The sequence below is a fragment of the Acyrthosiphon pisum genome, chromosome A2 (assembly GCF_005508785.2).
Source record: "Acyrthosiphon pisum isolate AL4f chromosome A2, pea_aphid_22Mar2018_4r6ur, whole genome shotgun sequence".
NCBI lineage: Eukaryota > Metazoa > Arthropoda > Insecta > Hemiptera > Aphididae > Acyrthosiphon > Acyrthosiphon pisum.
In genome coordinates, this window is record NC_042495.1 from 49,001,340 (window position 1) to 49,021,730 (window position 20,391).

At 27.5% G+C, this 20,391-nt stretch overlaps 2 protein-coding genes across 4 annotated transcripts in view; both read left to right on the forward strand.

Annotated features, from left to right (window-relative positions):
• The first annotated feature begins 12,866 nt into the window (after positions 1-12,866).
• LOC100167842 (phosphatidylinositol 4-phosphate 5-kinase type-1 alpha) overlaps positions 12,867-20,391 on the forward strand; it is a 13,748-nt gene continuing 6,223 nt past the window's right edge. The window contains exons 1-4 of one of the 3 annotated variants that reach the window (XM_029490687.1): positions 12,867-13,667; positions 13,763-14,043; positions 14,145-14,246; positions 14,517-14,952. In XM_029490687.1, coding sequence (XP_029346547.1) covers positions 14,892-14,952 — 61 coding nt within the window. In that variant the 5' untranslated portion in view covers positions 12,867-13,667; positions 13,763-14,043; positions 14,145-14,246; positions 14,517-14,891. The other 2 variants (XM_029490689.1, XM_029490688.1) reach the window with 2 other exon arrangements.
• LOC103309571 (GSK3-beta interaction protein-like) lies at positions 14,530-14,871 on the forward strand. Its single transcript, XM_008185301.1, has one exon. It carries the CDS (start codon positions 14,530-14,532, stop codon positions 14,869-14,871), a length of 342 nt encoding a protein of 113 aa, XP_008183523.1.

A 20,391-nucleotide genomic window follows, 5' to 3' on the forward strand; every position in this document is an offset into this window, starting at 1 on the left:
TATCCGCAAAATAATGGTATAGTATAAAGGAGGGAAAGTTAATTTTTTAATTTTTCGAACCATTTCACCAGCATGTCAACTGTTTTTTTATGATTTTCTAAAAATCTATTTGTCCGCAAAAATCGAAAATCAGTCCGCAAAATTACGCAAAATATCCGCAAAATATTGCATATATTAAAATAGGAAAAATCGAAAATGTACATGCTGTCGAAATGGAGCTGTATCCATACTATTGTAATATATTATTCACATATATATTATATATACACACTAGGCGATTCGCTAATTTTTTTTCTAAATAATATTTTTTAGGTATTAGTTATATTTATAACAAAATATAATCTTTATTAGTTTATAAAATTATAACTGATTTAACGTCCAAATGTGTAATTAAACAAAATTCAAATTTTTTGTACTAGGGTTCCTCTAAAGACCTATATGTTTAATATGCGGGGATATAGCAGCTGAAGAAAACGCTAGAAATGTTTTAAAGTGAAATAGGCTGGAAATGGGCAATAGGAAATAACACCTATCGCTATTATACCACTATATACCATATATTGCATTACTGCATGGGTGGATCTTAGAATGAAAAAAGGGGTGAGCCCGACACAATATTTTCCCCTTTCTATAAGTTATATAAACAGGATCAGATTCAGGGCATGGCACCCAAACCTCCATTAAGTTTTTTCTTCAGTATTACCTATGTGTTCCTACTTTTTAGTAATTTTACGTTTATTTTATTTTATTTTATTTAGTAGTTTTATTCATTAACTATGTAGCAACTTCTATTGTATTTATTTAAACAATATTTTTTTTAACGAATTATTTCGTTTTAAGCGCCATTTTACTATAATATTTTAGTTTAAAATATCTGTAAACCTATAATAATATACAAACTAAATACATATTTCTATCATGACTGTAAAATAATAACGATTGTATTATAATTTATAATAAATAAAAATCATAAAAATTAACATCCATAATAATGGTATGCCATCATAACCTAAAAAAAAAGTATACGTAAAAACATAATTTATAGTTGAATAGTAAACAACTACTTTTAAGAAAACAAATTCTAAAAATATGGGTACGGCCTCCAAATACTAAATCCGGTTCTGCGTATTAATTGGTATAAATGAAACAATCGTAGTTTTAAAAAGTGATAAACAATAAACATATATTACATATTATCATATTGTTAGAAATCATCATAGGCACAATTTCAATAAAAAAAACTGAGGGCACTTAAGCTCTGCATTTTCTGGGCATTTAAATTAAATTATAACTATGAGTCATTTATGACTTTTGAGCAAAAATGTTTTATGACAACTTAACATTGAATACTTATCGTGTATTAGGTACATTTTATAAAAATTAATACAATAGTCAATTTTAATTTATTAAAAATTGAAAACAATTTTTTTATATTTTATTCAAAACATGATAAATAAATATTAGTATACAAGGTGTAACAGAAATACTTGACGAAAAAATAATGACGTTACTTAAACGTATGACAAAAATTGTTAAGATTATAAATTATGATTAGTAAATAATTTAAGAATTAATATAATCATAGCAGAAAATTCCCAAAAAAAAATATTTTTAAAAAAGTTATTATAATAACTTACGTATACGTTCCAAATTAATTTAATCAAAAAAATATTGATATTTAAAAAATTCTAAAAAATAAATTTTTGACTTCGATAAATGTTTTTTGTTTCAAAATGGTTCTTATAATCAGATTCACAAATTTAGAATATATCCAAACAAATTTAAATCAAATTTTAAATTTTTATTTTCAATGTTAAAAAATAAAAATATTTTTTTGCATAATATATGTGTAGCGCAAGTGACTATAAATTGTATAAAATGTATATAAAAAAATATTTTAAATATTGATTAGAACAAAATTTATTCCAAAAGTCAGTTGTATCTGTTACATCCTGTATAGACATAGGCGCAAATAGCGTTTGAGATTTGGGGGAGCTAATAGGGCTAATAGGGCCTTACTTTGATAATATTGAATAAGCTTAAAACAAAATGTAGGAAATGTTTGGGGGGCTATGGACATTTTTTGGGGGGCTTAGCCCCTAAAGCCCCCCCCTATTTGCGCCTATGTGTATAGGATATTATACTATAGTATGCTGCATGGTATTATATATATTATATAATACCATACGGCATACACCATCACACAGATTGTCAAAAACTTAAAACTCATAAGTAAACACCAACTGACAAGTGATTCGTACATCGTAATAATTAGGTTTTTATCCAAATTAGATGTGAGCACGGGAATGTTTATATTATTAAATACTGGCGATACTATTGTCGTAGCGCTGAGTCGCTGCTGAACGTGATAACTGATAATAATATAACCGACCACAACGACTGGGTTTAGTAGAGACATTGGAAAATAATGATTAATATTCTAAATAGATTTGAATTCGATAAAATGACAATTGTCGAGTTCATATTGTTTCATTCATTATACTCTGATACAGTGATACCCTCATGTCTGATGATAAACTGTTTTTGATTTTTTTTTGTTGTTGTTGTTAGGAGACGGTTAGATGCATAAACACATAAATTATTAGAGGGTGCTAATTTTAAAATCAGGGGTGCTAATACCCGCTAAGCCCTCCCTATTTGCGCCTATGGAAATCATAATTTCAATATTAAATAAATAAATCAAGTTTAGTAAACTATTAACTAACCAATTCTTACGAGCAAGAATTATCGAAATAGTATCTATCCCCCTTAACTTCCCCTACTTGTATATTTTTATCCACCATTGTACGATATAATATATTGGTATGCAATATGCATACAATACAATAACGCGTGCTTACTGTCCGACAGTGGAACACATTTATACCATGAAAATATGTAGGTACACTGCCGCTATAAGATTTTTGATACAATATATTTAGATATTGTATGGTTAGTTATTGAATGTGCTGCGTAAATACGTAATGTATACTTCTAATACTATAAGTAACACTCGTTTAGCTATTACATTTTTCAACCGCCAACGACTTTAATAGTTAAAAATTATTATTATTATAACAACTAGGTAGAATTGGATTTATTTTTATTGCCAAATTAATAATACAACATTTTATCGCGTTTAAACGTTAATAACTGCAGGATTACAGGATACAGCTGGAAAAATACAGTAAATAGGAAACGCATAATGTATTATTATATATAATTATTTATTTATTTTTTGAGTTGAACTTTTAATTAGATTTATGATAATATATTATATGTATTGTAATTTTATTACTAAATTATAGTTATAATATATATATACACATAATACACATAGGTAATACATATCTGTATATAAAATCTAAACGCTAAAAGAGTAAAAGCGAAATGAGTGTATTTAATAACAGACGCCATACCAACAGACATTCCGAAACGAACCAATTATATTCGTGTTTGATATTCTGCAGTCGTACGTTGAAAAAATGTGACCTTTTTTATCTTTCGGCATACGAAACCGTAAGTAAGACCAATAATAATAATGTTGTCGCGACGTAGGTATTTATTGCATTTTCATGTTTATTTTTTCGTTTAATGCTTGTTGCGTTTATTCGTTTGTCTGTAGGTCAGGGTTGTTGTAAGGAGATAGCCCGCATTATGTAATATTTATCAATTAGGTAACAACAAATATTTTAAGTTGTTTCCCGTGTTCGAGCATCTTATAATTATAGGTACTTACGGAACATTTTAAAATTTCTCTAGTTGTATGGATTGAGGACGTCACCCCCGCATGCGTTTTCTCCGTCTTACACGCGTATGACATAGACGAAACGCGTTTACGCAGTTTGAGTAAAGTCGCTCAATTTTGGTGTTATAGAAAACAACTATAACAAAACTAAAAGATGACAATATTATGGAAGGCACTAAGGCAGAAGGAAAGTTTTTTAAAAAATTTAGATTTTGAAAAGTTAAAGGTCATTTAAAAATGTTGAAATTTTTGCTATTTTTAAACGATATAATGGACGTTGTATTGGGAATAATGGAAAAAACCCCCATCTTGCCCTCAAAAATATTGTCACGATTCAATTTCATAATAGGTATTTTTACTATAGAACCAAAATTGAGCGAGTTCTACTCAGACTGCTAAACGCTTTTGTATATCTCGTATGTGTGCAAGACGGAGACAACACATCGGGTGTGAGTGTGTGACGTCCACGTTTTACATTTGTACAAAATTATTTTGTAGTTACAAAATGTTTAATTTTTATAGCTAAGGATTGAAAATTTAAAACATGGTATCTCATAAGAAGTTCATAGGTACTGTAATCAATAAATCTAAAAAATGTATAAAAACAGTTTTTTAAAATAGATATTTTGTGTTCAAATTTGGACAATATTAGATATTTAAACGAAAAATTATAATTTTAGTTATTTTGTTGTAATTTAAAAATATTATTCGTGAGCAGGTACTTGAAACTTTCAAAGCATATTATTATATTTTATACAAACAATAACATTATCAAATACAATGTTTTTGGCAATAAATTATACATAAATTAATAGCAAATACTATCATAACATATATGTACTTAGTAATATATTGACTGACACACCGTCAGAATCGTTTTTCGTATACAATGATTATTTTATCATTGAATTCAAATTTAACACTTCCACACGATATCTGATGTACAATAGAGTATACTAGAGTGGAACCCATCACTTACCTACTTTTTTCTCGTGTACCCATATAATATTATTTTGCAAAAATAAACTAAAAAAATTAATATCATACGAATTATACCGTATTTCAATATTTGTCTTAAATTTCTAAAGACATAAACCAGCAAACTTATTGACACTAAAATTATTGTAATATAGGCACATTATATAAATATATTTGATTTTTAAAAGATCCAAGGTCATTTTTGATAAGAAAAAAAATATTTAAACTAATCAACAATATATAATTACATGCGACATTTGACTTATGGTTAATGTTTTCCATTTATATTCAATATAATAGAATAGAATCCGAAGATTATAAATGTTTATGATCGTTTTTATAAGTGTCAAAGTGCAATATTTCATCTATAACTAGGTATATGATGTACAGATAAAACATTTAAGTAATAACAACTCTAATTAATATATTAATTACATAAATAAACATTTTTAATTTAATATTATTATTGTTTTTAAATTTATCGATTAATTGATAGGTTTATTATTACTTGTTACAGTTTACAATCACAATAATAAACAATCTATATTCTATGGTCATAAATTCTTAATTAATAATAATTAATAAGGTAGACTTTAACTCAAAGTATATTCTATCAATGTAAGTAATTGCGGGTGCCTAGTTAAGACAACCGCATTAAACCGTAATGCAACTGTAATTACATATACCTAATATATTATAGTTACACCTAATAATTATTTTAATATTTCAAATAGTTATAAAAAAGTTAAATTAGTAGATATTTTGTTGTAAAGTTTAGATTGCTCGTTTAACATTTATAATCATTATCAAACGTATGAAATAACTTTTCAAAATGTGATACTTTTATTAATACATTCTGACTTCAACAACACCTACTCAACATACAACAGGTAAAAATATTTTTGAATATCTAACAATTATAGCCTATAGGCATTTATAGGTGGAAAATCATGATAATAAAAAAATAAAATATGACGCTAAGTCCATGATAATTAGTCATAGATATTATATTTTTTAACTATAACAAATATTTCAAAATAGAAAAGGCTTATTCAATATAATCTCCTATTTAAATTAACCTTACCATTATTACCAATCTAAGCAATTTATTAACCATTATAGGTATACTTATACATATTTTATTCTTATATGCATGGATGATCTGTATACGTATATTCAGGGCCTGATTTAGGCATTTTGTGGCCTTAGGCAAAATAAAAAAGTGACCCATTGTCAACAGTGGCGTTTATAGATGTTAAGCTTTGATAAATCGTAATTACCTATTATAGGCACCTACTTATTTGTGTAAGATAAAAAAACAAAATTTTCAAATATATATTTTGTATTCAGATAGTTCATCCGCAATCCGCATATAATATACTACAGTGCTCGAATTGGTTGGGGGGGGGGGGGGTGCGCAGGGGAACGGAGCTCACTTACTATTTTTATTTTTTTTTTGCGTACCCCTTCTATTTTTATTACTTGGACGGGGGATGGTACAAACTAATGTCTGAAATAATTTTTATTATTGGGACTATTATTGATTTATAAATATTTTCAATAATGTGACTAGGTATATTACATATTGACTATGAAAACATGATATTTTTTTGCCATGTTATATTTTGAATCATTATTTATTTATTTATGTATGAACGGGCTAAGAGCCCAATAGTAATTATAATTATTTAATAAATATTTTTGCATAATACAGTTTAAAATTGAAAATGGCAACGTTGCAGAGTTTTTTATGCTCAATCGTGTTGGTTTTCTTTTGTATTTCAATTTTCTTTGATACGCCGACTATTTATGCTCAATCGTGTCGCAAAAAAGGTGTTTTATGCTCAATCGTGTCTCAGCCCCCACGGGTCTGTGTTGAATAAATGCACCCTTGGAACGCAGTTTTTAAATCGTTAGATTGAGCTCCTCTACTTAATTTTTCGTAATTCGAGCACTGACTATAGGTTATATTATATTAAATTATTAAATACTTATGGAAACATAATATTGTATATTGCGCTTAACAAAAAGCCTTTTCCTACGCAAATCCAAGTTTAAACAACGTGTATTATTTCCTTATGTACAATGAGTGAGTTTGATTTTACTAGAGTCACCGTATTACAAGTAAAATTGTCTTTTTTTGGACAGACTTTATAATTGCATTTTTACTTATTCATTCAACATTAAACCAAACAACTATTAATCTATTTTTCGATGTAGTTTTAAATGAATTTCATGTCATAATACAGCTATATTAGGTATCTTACTTCGAATTATAGTACCTACATGCATGTAGCAATGCAGCTATATCAAAAATATTTTTTCTTGAATTTTTTATTAGATTAACCCACGAGGCAATAAATGTGCCTACACGAATACGCGATATACCTATGTAATTAATAAAAAAATATTGTTAAAACTAATAACGAAAAACACGCGCGAAAACAAAAGTCGTACATATTATTTAATACACCAATACATAATTCAATTATTTGTAAACATTGTAAAGTTCGTATGTATGTAAATAAGTATATACAATATACATTCATAACTATAATGATATATAGGATGTACTTATACAATGTATTGCTTCGTTATTGTCCTTGACCACGCCTAATTTATTCCGCTTAACACATTTTAATCGGCACATTAGATTCCGCATAAAAACTCAACCAGAGAATACAATATACAAAACTCGCATGACGCACACAAATTACAAACTAATGTACATACTAGGTATAAAGTCCGGGCATAATTAAATCTAATCCTTTATAACAGTGGTCACCAATTAATATGTTATTTGGAGGGCCACATTGGGAATTTTGAAAATTTTCGGGGGCCATAAAAATACAAAGCAAACGTTTTTAACATTAATACAAATAAATTAAATAAATCTCAGTTACAGTGAATCTCAGTTATATCTCTATCCATATTTGTTAACCAATTAATGCATTTTTATATCTTATTATTTATATTTATATTTATATCCATATAGACTCAGAATTGTACATATTTATTTTAATTTTAATTTTTACTTATCTAATTATGTCTTATTACCATTTGTTTGTAATCATCTAATTGTGGTTGTATGATACGAAAAAAAAAATTAATATAAAATACAAATTTATAATATTTATAATATAAATACAAAATTGGGTTAAAATTAGCGGGGAAAATGATAAGTCTTGCTCTCAACTAACAAGTCTTAAACATTTTAAGTCACATTAATACATTATATTGGGTACAGAACACGTATGTCTAGACAGAAATAATTTTAAAATGGTCTTAATATCTTAAGTCAAGTTTAGTAATATTTTTAAATGCATGCGCCCTAATAGCGTAAGTCATATAAAATAAAAATTCAATTATCTTAAGTCACTTAAAGTAATGAAGAATTGTCAATTGATTTTAAAGTTCTACTTAATACTTAACATAAAAGTCGGTACAATGAATATTAAATTTAATTAATTACCAGCCCAGACGCTATTGTCTGTAAGTCTATAATTTTGAATGATTTTTCAATGTTTTGTTTAATCTTCCATTCGAAAATTAGTCGTTATTGACTTAAGACATTTATACTAAAGATATGTTACTGTAAACTTGTTTTTTTTACAATTATAACACATTATATTATAAGTTATAACATAATACATAATGAACATATTGAGTAATTTTTTTTTATATATTGTTGTTAGAATATAACTTAAAGTATAAGCTATAAAGTAGATACATTTTTTGATTCTGAGCGGAGCGAGGAAGCTATTGGTTTTACAATGATGTTTATTTTTATTTTTTTTTTCTATATCCTGTATACACAATTTATACCAGAAGGAGTGCTTCGATTTCAACATATAGTGCCTTATCTTTTCGCAAATTGGATCAAGATGGTACTTTAGGGAGGTCATTTTTCGATTTTCTCAATATTTATTTCATGCCACGGGAAAAACCACCGAAAAATTACAAAAAAACGCTAAAAATGGGGTTTTCATTTCTAACTCTTTGTTTAGCACCATAGAAACGAATAAAAAATTATAATATTATAATATTAATTCAACTTACAAGATAAAATAAATAATAACAATATAAAATATCCAGACTAACAAACCGTCTCCGCTCAGAATCGTTTTTCGTATACAATGATATTATATCATTGAATTCAAATTTAATACAATCCATTATACAATAACCCACTTGTAACCTACTGTACAGCAGAGCGACATCCACTTACCTGCTTTTTTTGTATTTAATTTATTTATATTTATATATTGTAACATTAATTGAATATTACTTCAGGTATTAAGTAAATATGTTTTATGTTTTGTTCAATATATAAATATATAAATATAATGTACCTATTTATATTTATATTATACTATAATTATATCAATACATTTATATAATTCTTATAATATACTACCTATATCAACATTAAAATAATAAAATATTAAGAAAAGTTTTCTGTTATAACTTATAAATCACAAATACATATATAATAGTTGTTAGGTGTTGTATGTTTTGCCCTCTCGTAAAAATTAGTTCCTGTGCCACTGAGTATGTGTAGGGTGGCGGCCGGCATAATAATAATAAGCCAATAAGTAGATATCAAGAGCTAATAATATCAAAATATACTCATTGCCAACGCAGTAAGCTGATCACTGAGTGATATTAGATATAAAACTATAGAAAATATCTTAATCATATTACATGACTATAGCGGGTATGAAACTAAAATAATAAGACTGCATGGCAGGCGTCAGACAGTCAATTTACCATAATATCACAAATTTATAATTTAAATTTAGAGCCCCTAAATTGACCGGCCCAGGTGGACTTCTCCGCCTTTCCGCCCTGGCTAGTTCGCCCCTGTAACATAAGTTTATCTATTTTTATGTGGTATATTTTAGAAAAGATTATAAACCACTTCTTAATACTCTAATAAGAGGCAACTAATATATAATTATGACCTACTTGATCATTGGAGGAAACTATAGTGAATAGTACTGAATACATAAAATTATCAATTCTTATTTACTATAAGAATGGGACTACTAGAATGGCAATTTGAATATTTTGGGAGACAACTAGTATGTTCCGAGGATTTAGTACTCACGGTAATCGTACACGGTGTTGATATTTGCTAGTATAAGTATAAAGTACGTGTTATTTTTTTTTTTATTAATTAGGAGTATGTACCAGGTAGCCGCCGGTAGGTATATACCAGTTACGATATAGTCACTTATAGACTGGAGAATTTAGATTACTTAGTTTAATTTATAATACAATACTATATTATATTTTATATTATATATTATCAAATTTTACTATCAACGACAAACTATATAATTTTTGACTAAAAACCATTTTATTACTTTGGCAGAGTGTGATTTAAAGACGGTCGTCATCGTTGCAGAGCTATAAATATTTGAAGGGTTGGTAATATTCTAATATATATTATTTTCTGCACGCGTAAACTATATTTATTAGGAACTCCGGGTGTATAATACCTAATGTAAATCGGTTTTGTTATTTATACGTCATAGTCACGCGTTGCCACCGAAATAATTGCAACTTTCGTAAAATTACCATAAAACGTTCGACCAGTCACTTTAATACCTACATAATATACTATATAATATCGATACATATTACATTTACATTTTGCAATTCTAAAAGTTAAAGATTCGCAAAAGATGAAAAATCGGAAAAATACGAAAAATTAAAAATATTTTTAGGAAATTAGAAATGAGTAAATTTGGAAATTAGAAAAAAATTCTCAGTAGTTTACAAGAGTCAAGGGAAAAAACAAGGAAAAAAAGATTATTACGCAAAACTAGTTTTCTAAAAAATTGATTTTGTTATTTGGTGTAACTCTTGCTCTGTTGTACACCGAATGTTTATATTACCATTTTTTATACACAATAACATTTAAAAAATATTTTTATCATTTCCATTTTTGTTAGTTTTTTAAAATTATTATTCATACAATTTTTTCAGCTGGTCAAAAATCTTCAAATCGAATACAATTGTATACCCAACCTAACCTAACCTATAACCTATCGTCTAACCTAACCTTAAGGTGTCTTATAAGTTGTTATAAGTGGAAATCAAAAAAAAAAGATTAGCGTAAATCCAAAGTATTTTTTTATGAGCGTCTGAAGTTAGAAATTCTGATATTCACGATTCACCCGTAAATAAATAAAATCTTATAAAAATGTTCTTATTTCGTTGTAATTCAAAAAATATAATAACCATTGGTAGATACTTGAAAATTGAATATTCATAACCAAATATTTTTATTTTATTATTTTCTGTATACATAAATCAATATTTAGAATCATTTTGATCTATTAATAGAAATTATAATTTTTTCTCAGAAGTCATACATTTCTAAATATATTTATTTAGACGCCTACTGTACAACAGATCAGTACCCACTTGCTGACTTTTATATATTATATAATATTAGTGCGGGAGGCCCTTGTGATTTATCTTAAAAGTTATGAATATATATCCCCCCATGAATATTTCTATCTACGCCACGGGGTACTTATATCTATTTTTCCTGATTTTTGAAACATCAGACATTTCTTTGGGATTAATAACAACTTTTTTTTATAAATGTCCAACAGACAATAATGGTAACCTACTATTAGATAGACGGTTCTACAAAATGTCGTTAAATTATAAAAATAATAAGTTGTAATAGTACCTAATTATATACTCCTATAGTCCTATAACTAAGTAATCCATGACAATTTTCTCTTAGGAGAAGACGTAGTTTTTTGAGTTTGCCTGCCATATTCTTTATATTTAGCAATAATGGTTTGAATGTCTGAGTCAAGGTAAAATGCAATAAGTTTTATAAGTGGATGAAAAAGTATAAGAAAAATGTATTTTTTAATATCAAACAAAATAGCATGGAAAATGACAACGAATCAAAAATGATTTTTCAACTAACATCTATCATAAAAATACAAAATACTTATTATTTGCGATTTACATAATATGATACATAGGTAAGTGCATGAAAAAAAACTCAAATATATTTTTATTGGATTAAAAAAAAATTAGATAGGTTACGCCTATTCCTTAACGCAGTGACTACCAAAATGCGTGTCCGTGGGACTATCTCAAGGGACTATCTGCCAGATGTATGTGAATATTGAGCAAAATTATTTTATATTATACTTGGAAAAAAGTTTACCTAAATAATAGTTACTATAGAATAATATTGGCATATTACTATAAAATATTCGTTCTACAGACATTATTGTGGTTCCACGAGACTTTTTCTTAAGGATGCCATGGTCACTTTGATGGTCACTACAGTCGTAAAAGTTTGGGAACCGCTGCCTTAACGAGTGATAAACGTTTTAAAAGCTATGTCTGAGGTATAATAATATTGTCATATTGATTATAAATAAATTAAAATATAAAATAAATTGTATCAATTGTATTAATTATAGTCAATGCCCAATGGTAGAAAATATATTTTCCAGAAAACGTGTAACAAAATACCTACGTGATCTATTATATTTGATAAATGCAGCTAAGTATAATAATATATGATATATTATATTAGCTGGCTTAAAAATCGTTTAATCTCTCTGTATAGTCGTAATCCGGTGATGGCGATAGCATTATAAAATATTGTAATAATATAATATTATGGGTAGGTAGTATAGGTACCACACTACCACCTACCTACATTTCCCGCAGCGAGTAGGTACCTACCTGTCTATTTACTGTACATATTATATTTATAAAATATGTTTGTTCAAGAAAACACGTAAGACATTGTGGCTTTTCTTGCATAACGATTAAGTACTTAGATATCTTTCTCTCTTCATAAACAAAAATAATAATATAATATGTTTTAGATTATAGACATATTAAAAAATATAAATTTCCTTATAGGTCTATGATTTAGACTACGCCGTCGTTATCTTTAGATATAGGTGGGTACTTGCGGGTTACGACAGTATAGTAAAGTTGCGAGTATCTACTATAAAATAATATAGGTAGGTATAATATAGGTATAATATAGGTATAATAATATATACATTAATAATACATATATTATATATAGACGATTACCTACCATTGATAACTATATATTGTCACATTACCAAATTAATCTGCTAGTGCGGTGCCGTTTAACAATGTCATATTATTAATAATGCCGAATAATTAAAAATATATTTTTTACGATCGCATTTCGATTTCAATCAATTCATACGATAGACTGGAGCAGTTTGGGTGCCATCGTGAAGTCGACAATATATATAACAAAATAATAAGACGCACGTGAAGGCATATCGAGTTAATCTTGTTGGCTAGCTATCTAATATCGTATTCGGAGACGTTTTAGGTCGTTGTTGATGTAGGTATAGCTGCTGCAGTATAATCATGACATTAATATTTCTCGCAGACACTTTCTATAAATTGTACGTCGGTGCCTACTATTACCTAGGTATAAGGTTACCGAGTGTACTGCGAGAGCCAAAGCCGACAGGTAGGTGCTGCATTTGATTGTCCATATTACCTACGTACTGAGAGCTGTACGCCCATTTACCGTTTTTTTAGTCGTACCTATAATTGCATAGTCACTGCAGCGTACCTAGTCCCGGCGGCTAGTCGTACGTCGTACGTGACGAGAAATATTCTAACTGACCAAATATCGCGATCTAGTTTGTTTTTTTTTTGCTCAGATCAATTATTTCGTAATAATATTATTGTTATCGACCGCGGTTTTACGATTTTCGCGGTAGGTATACGGTCCATATACACGCATCATCGTAACAGAATGTAAGCAGGCATTCTAGGTCGTATTTGTGTATCGCTGCCGTCGGGGCGTAGTTCGCGGTGATCTCGAAAAATCGTCGATCGTTTTGTTTTCATGTCGTAGGTTACAAATCAAGTAGTAGCAAGTATAAAACAAGTATGTATTGTATAAAAAAATGTGGGCACAACCGAAAAACTGTTGTCTTTTCAACAATTATTTATTTCAGTTAAAATTTTTTTTTTGTTTTCAAGCATAAAAAAATAATTCGTTCGCTATACACAATATCAGTCTAATATTATTCGCGGCGGTGCGAAATAATAATTTTAATATTGTGCGAAGTGGGACGGAGATGCGCAAGCGTACGTGAAATCTGGCTGAACCCGCGCAGACCGGTGGTGGCGGCGGCAGACAGTGTTTTGAAAAAAAAAAAGTGTGGAAAATTGTTCATCATTGATCGTCGCTAACTTCAACAACCGAAACCGTTCCTATTATCAACACCTGTGATTCATGAAGACTAGTGATAATTTTTCGGGTTCTGTTATTATTTTGTAGATACTTATATAGTTATTGTATAATGTATAATATTATTATTATTATGCGTTTTTTAAATGTCGTGAAAATGTTCTGTTATAGAATTCACTCGTCGCGTATTTTTTAGCGTTAAGACGGACGGTACCACGGTTCCCGCCCTTTCCTTTAGATTACTTGGTCGACCTTTGAACAAAACACCCACCCGTAAGTCGTTTTGCCCTGTCGGCAATATTCTGCCTACTTATGCCTAGTTCACCAAGTCTGTTGTGTGCATCCTCGACCGCCTCTTATTATTTTGTTTCTGGTTTGGCCGTCGTTTACATATTTTAATGTTTCTTATGTTTGAGCCATTTGCGTCCTCCAACTTAAAACACTTTTTTTTAGGTTAGGCTAAACATTGTTAACCTTGGCTTAAACTGGTTCATCTTGATTGTCATTACCTAGACGTTAATGAGTTTTTCGTATATATTTCAGGTGAATCACTTACATGGAAAATCCACTTGATTGGTACGCTGAAGCAAAGTCTGTGATTGATAGCGAGATATCCCTGTTGAATCATATTAGTATATCGTCATTGGTAGTTTCGGACGGTGTATATTTGAATATTGAAACACTTGAAAATCAAAAGTTTTGTGTGCTCTTGAATAAACAAGGATTTCGTGTTGTTGCCAAAGCTTTTGATCAAGACACCAACACCTCGCAATTCAGTTACGAAACTCACTTTGCACTATTGTCTAATATCAGCAAAAGCTATAGTCGACGATTCAATGAGTTAGTAGCAGTTAAATTGAATGAAGTCGCTGGGTCATGCAAAGATACAGATAATTAAATAGCAAAATCTTAAGCAAAATGGCTACTAACGATATCAGACCCGCCTTTGAAGAACAGGTTGAATCAACACTTGATAAGGGTGAGTTAAATATTATTGATATTGTATTATTGTGTACCTATTATAATTTATTGTTTTTAAATTTAAAATAATTAGTTTTAACATTCAATAAGTGACAATTTTTTTCAGTTATTGAATGATAAGATTGTCATTTTTGTAAGTAGGTTTTTATTTAATACTTTTCCCTTTGATATTTAGGTATATGCAATAATATTTTAATACCATTACCAGTAATTATTTCTTAAAGCAATTACCTATTTTACTGATAAATATTTGTGAGGATGTAAAAAAAAAATAATAGGTAATTATACCTAATTAATTTATAAAAATGATTTCATTATATTAATTGTATTAAATAGTAATTTAAAGAGCTCTAAATCATAATAAGTACCTATGGTAGATTGCTTACAAGACCTGTACTCCATTGACCATCAACTAGTATTTCTAAAATAATTTGTATTGAGGTATAAATACTATAAATATGAAATACATATAATATATATGAATAATATACTTAAATGAATATATATATAATATATGTTACGGACAATGTAGAAAATCGGGTATTTTATAAAATGTCCGGCTAATGTATAGAATGTAGGAGGTCAATGTAGAAATGTCTACATTTGGCCTAGGCATTCAATACAATGACCTCTCGAATGACCTTAATCTAGCAGGCAATATGAAATATGCAATATTTTGTGTTTTATGTAAAGATAACTAGAGAAACAAAATTATTTTATAAATCTAAAATATAATTATTAATTAAACATTTTTTTAAAAATAAGAAATATTTTATATTTTATTAATATTTATTAGAACATATTGTATTACTACCATGACATATTGATGTACAAAGGCTTCCTCCAGCTTTGCATTTGCATTTTTGTAAACATGAACATTGATCATATCTCTGACCACCCAACTACCCAAGTTTGATAATTTCTTTACCACTCCCCTTAAAGTAGTACCTAATATTTAATTGTGGTCTTCAACTTTAATGAAAGACTCCTCACATATTGTAAATTGGTTACGGCTATATAAATTGGGAAGGCGGCCTTCTGATGTTCCAATTTCACACATATTATTATTGACTATCAAAATAAATCCACAACAAATTCATTTTTAAAACAAGTATATATAAATAATAATAGTTCGTGGGGATACCTGATAATATAACTCCAATAATATTACAAAAATCACTACTTCAGTCTACTTGTTTTTTTGACATCTTCTTCAGTACGTTTCTGTATTAATGGTCAGAGTAAAGCGTATTTTGTCAAATGATCTTGATAGGTGCACTAAAATTAATTTATATTCATCGTCTGGTTGTGCCTGCATATGAATCAAACCAATCAAGCAACAAGAATTCATTTCAGACGATATAATAGGTTTTACTACTAACTCTTTTTTTAGCTGTACTTCCTTTTTTTTGACACAATTGACAATTATTTAGTACATCATAATTAATTCTCTAGTTACATTTATGAATTTTATATTAATTTCATACTCCATTCTATTTATATCACCATGTCCAATTGATAAATGCACCTCGTTTATAATGTTAAACAATTGTTCATTATGTACATAATATTTTATTGTATTACCTTTAGTTACTTGAGAAATTAATTTTTCTTCTTCAGATATTTAAATCATGTCATATTTTTTTAAGAGTGTTATCATTTGGTTTAAATTTTTCAGTTTGTTTTTTAAATTGCTTTATATGTACAATTAAATCATTATTTTTTGATTTACTTAAGTAAGTATTATTTAAATCATTTTTCATTAATAATTCATTAAATTTTAAATTAAAATTTTCCATATTTAACAAATTAAATTAAACGGCAAAATAAATAAAACTAAAACACTGATTGTAATAGTAAACACACTACACTCTGTTTATAAATTGCCATTCTATTAAAATTCCCGGACAATATGGAACATTCTTGAACAACTTTCAAATTGCCTAAAAATGCGGGTCATTCTATACAATGCCTGGGCAATGTATATAATAACCCGATTATCAACATTGCCCATAACACATAATATATCATATATATTATATATAACCTATTTGTATGGTTTATAATCTTATAAACATAATTATGAATGAAGTAGGTATTTATTTAATTTTCCTAGACTACATTTGCTAGTTATTGTGATATTAGGTAGGCATAAACTAAAAGTTTTTGCCAATGATATTAAACAACCTTAATGTTTATGTTATTATATAGGAAAAAAATATTTTATCAGACATTAATGATTAATAGTACCTATTGATTAAACTTATAGCACTCATGCTTAATCAATGTTATTAGGTTGAAATTGTTTGTTTTAATTACCTATTAGAAATTTCAGATAAGGAACTGGAACCTTTTGAATTTATAGGTATTGGTTCTGGTACTGGTTCTCCAAAAATAAAATAACTGTTCCGGTTAAGTTCTGGTTTTTTTATGTAAAAAAATAAAGGTATCGGTTCCAAATAATTTAGGTACCGGCATTGATTATAAATACTAGTATTTATAATCAATGGTACCGAATAGTATACAAATTTTAAATACCTATCCTGAAGGGCGGGTTTAATTAATAGTTTGACAAATATTAGAAAATTCCGAGGAAAATTCATATAGTCATACATAGTTTAAACACAAAATATTAAATTATGATAAATAAAATTATTTTATTTTTGAACCTAAAAGAACCTATTTAATTTAAAAATTCCGGTTCTTAATATTTTAAAGAACCGGGTCTTTTAGGCTCGATTCCAGTCCCTGTTTCAGATGTCTACTTTTCTCAACTATATGTTTGTATTTACCTATATATTTTGTTAGTACTTAAAAGTATAGACAATTTGTCAAATTAATTGTAAACAGAGTATTAGCTTTATTAGTATTAACTGTTTGATATATTGTTATGATTTATTAATGTTTTTGTTATTACTTATTAATTATTACTAATACATTATTAGGGTACCTATACATTTTATTTTATATATCCTTAATTGATATGGCAATTATGGCATGGTATTTTGTTCTTAGGGTAGCTTTTTCTAGAATGGGTTACCATCCTAAAATGTATGCAACATGGCATACCTTAATAACCCTATAGTTGAGACTTAAATATAATATTTTATGTATATTCCACACAGTTTTATAAAAGAAGACTATAGGTTATTAGAAATTAATTTAAACATATTCAAAAACAGATTTTGTGCATGTTTTTAGAAAATATTTATGAAGGAAGTAGGTACCTATACATTTTTAAAAATGTCTATCTTAATTTTTAGACATTTTATGTAGGTAAATATTAAAATAATTATCTGATTTGTAAACTATTTTTATTGAAGTTCTGGTATATTTTTAATTAGGTATTCAACTTAATATGATTGATTATAATTTATAATTATATTGAATTAGTGTACAATATAATAATTAGTATCTAGCTACTTCTTTAATTTAATAAATAATCACAACAATACAATATATTTTCTTACTTAAATAAAGAGTTTGTGTTAGGTACACATTTTTGTTAATTTTAAGATATTGTCATACAATAGATTCATTGTAAATATTTCAATGGATAATAATTATGTACTAAAATGTTTAAATATTAATTATTAATATTTAAACATTTTAGTACATTCTAGGTAATATAATACTATAATCATAGATGTGCGCAGACCTTTTTTCAGTGCATGCAAAACACTACCCTCAACTCCCTGAATATTATTTTAAGCGTTTAATATTCTGCTAAAAAATATGGGTTTTGGCAATTAATTTATGATTTTACTAATCACTTTTTTTTTTTCATATTTTAGTGTTTCACGTATTTCAGTCTTATTAGTTTATTTCTCCTTTGTATGAACTTAGACCATTCAATGACATACTTTTTCACATAGTCATGCTATATCCTTTTATTAATCACACATATTTATTCTTCTTTTTTTATACTTGAAGACAAAATGTTGCAATGATTTTTGTTTATCTTTGCAACACCCAGATAAAAAAAATGCTGCATTCAGGGTATGCAGCTTCATATCCTGTGCACATCTATGAATTAATTTGCTAAAGTATATTATTAATAAAATATTTTTTATTTCTAGTAAATATCAATTTTATTGTATATCAGTCATATTTAATTTCAAAGTTAACCATTTCACAGAAGAATAAAAATATCGAAAGCACTTGTCCTCTTTATATACCGTAGTCACCATTTAATCCAGACCCAGGCATATTATGGACACAGTTCTTAGGACCGATTCAAACATTATCTTTACAAACTCATCGCTTAATTAAAATTTCGCCTTAATTTTCTTAACCAGGACAAACTCACCTCTGCCCAGTTTTCCGGCATTAATGGCGATAACTGTATTTGTAGGTTTTTCATGAGAAAGTTTGACTTAAAATGTTGTATTTTGTTTTCAAAAAATATTATTTAATGTTTTAATAACAGTAATTAGTAGTATTTTATATTTTTGTCTTAATTTAATTTAAATTATGTACAATGTATATCTAAAACAAATCATTGTAAACATTGTATAAAATACGTTAATCAAAATTATAAAAGTGCAGTAGCGCATACGGGATTCTTTTTCAGAGGGGGTTGTTCATATAATAATTTATTTCTGTAATTTAAAATTTAGTTTAAAAAAAGGTGGGTAAGTGGATGTCGCTCTGCTGTACAGTAGGTTACAAGTGGGTCACTGTATAATGTATAGTATTAAATTTGAATTCAATGATATAATATCACTGTATAAGAAAAACGATTCTGAGCGGAGACGGTATGTCAGTCTAGGTATAAGACAAAATATTATATATGGTATTAAAAAAAAATTGACCTATATTAGGTACCTTTAATAAATTCCAAATTAATCATATCACAATATCAATTAGGTACTTATGACGCGTTATACATCAACAACAAACCGTGGTAGTATCAAAGATATATAATAGTATCTATACTTAAGAAGTTTCAAGTATACCCACGAAATATATTATACAATCACAACAAAATAACTAAAATAGTTATTCTAGGTTTTTAATATGTAATTTCGTCCAAATTTGTAATTAAAAAAACTATAAAAATAAACTGTGTGAATGTATTTTTTAGATTTTTTGGTAACAGAATTAATTACTTACGTGGAATCTTGTTTTAAATTTTCAATTCTTAGATACAAAAGTTGAACATTTTATAAATTTTTAACTACAAAATAATTTTTCAAATTAAAATTTGATGAATTTTGTCAAAATCTGATCTTTAAATGCTTATAAAAAAAAAATTGTGCCTATGTATTTTTAATATTTTTTCAACTGATATTGTAACAATATATCAGGAGCTTTGTATTAAATGTATACACTTTTTGGCCCAACAGATAAAACTTTATTGATATTTATAGAAAAAAACTAAAAAATTAAAACTAGAAAATGTCCATAAACAGCTCAAAAAGAGTCAAAATATTTT

Coding starts and splice junctions, on each gene's coding strand:
- LOC103309571 (XM_008185301.1), top strand. CDS start 14,530: ATGGAAAATCCACTTGATTGGTACGCTGAAGCAAAGTCTGTGATTGAT.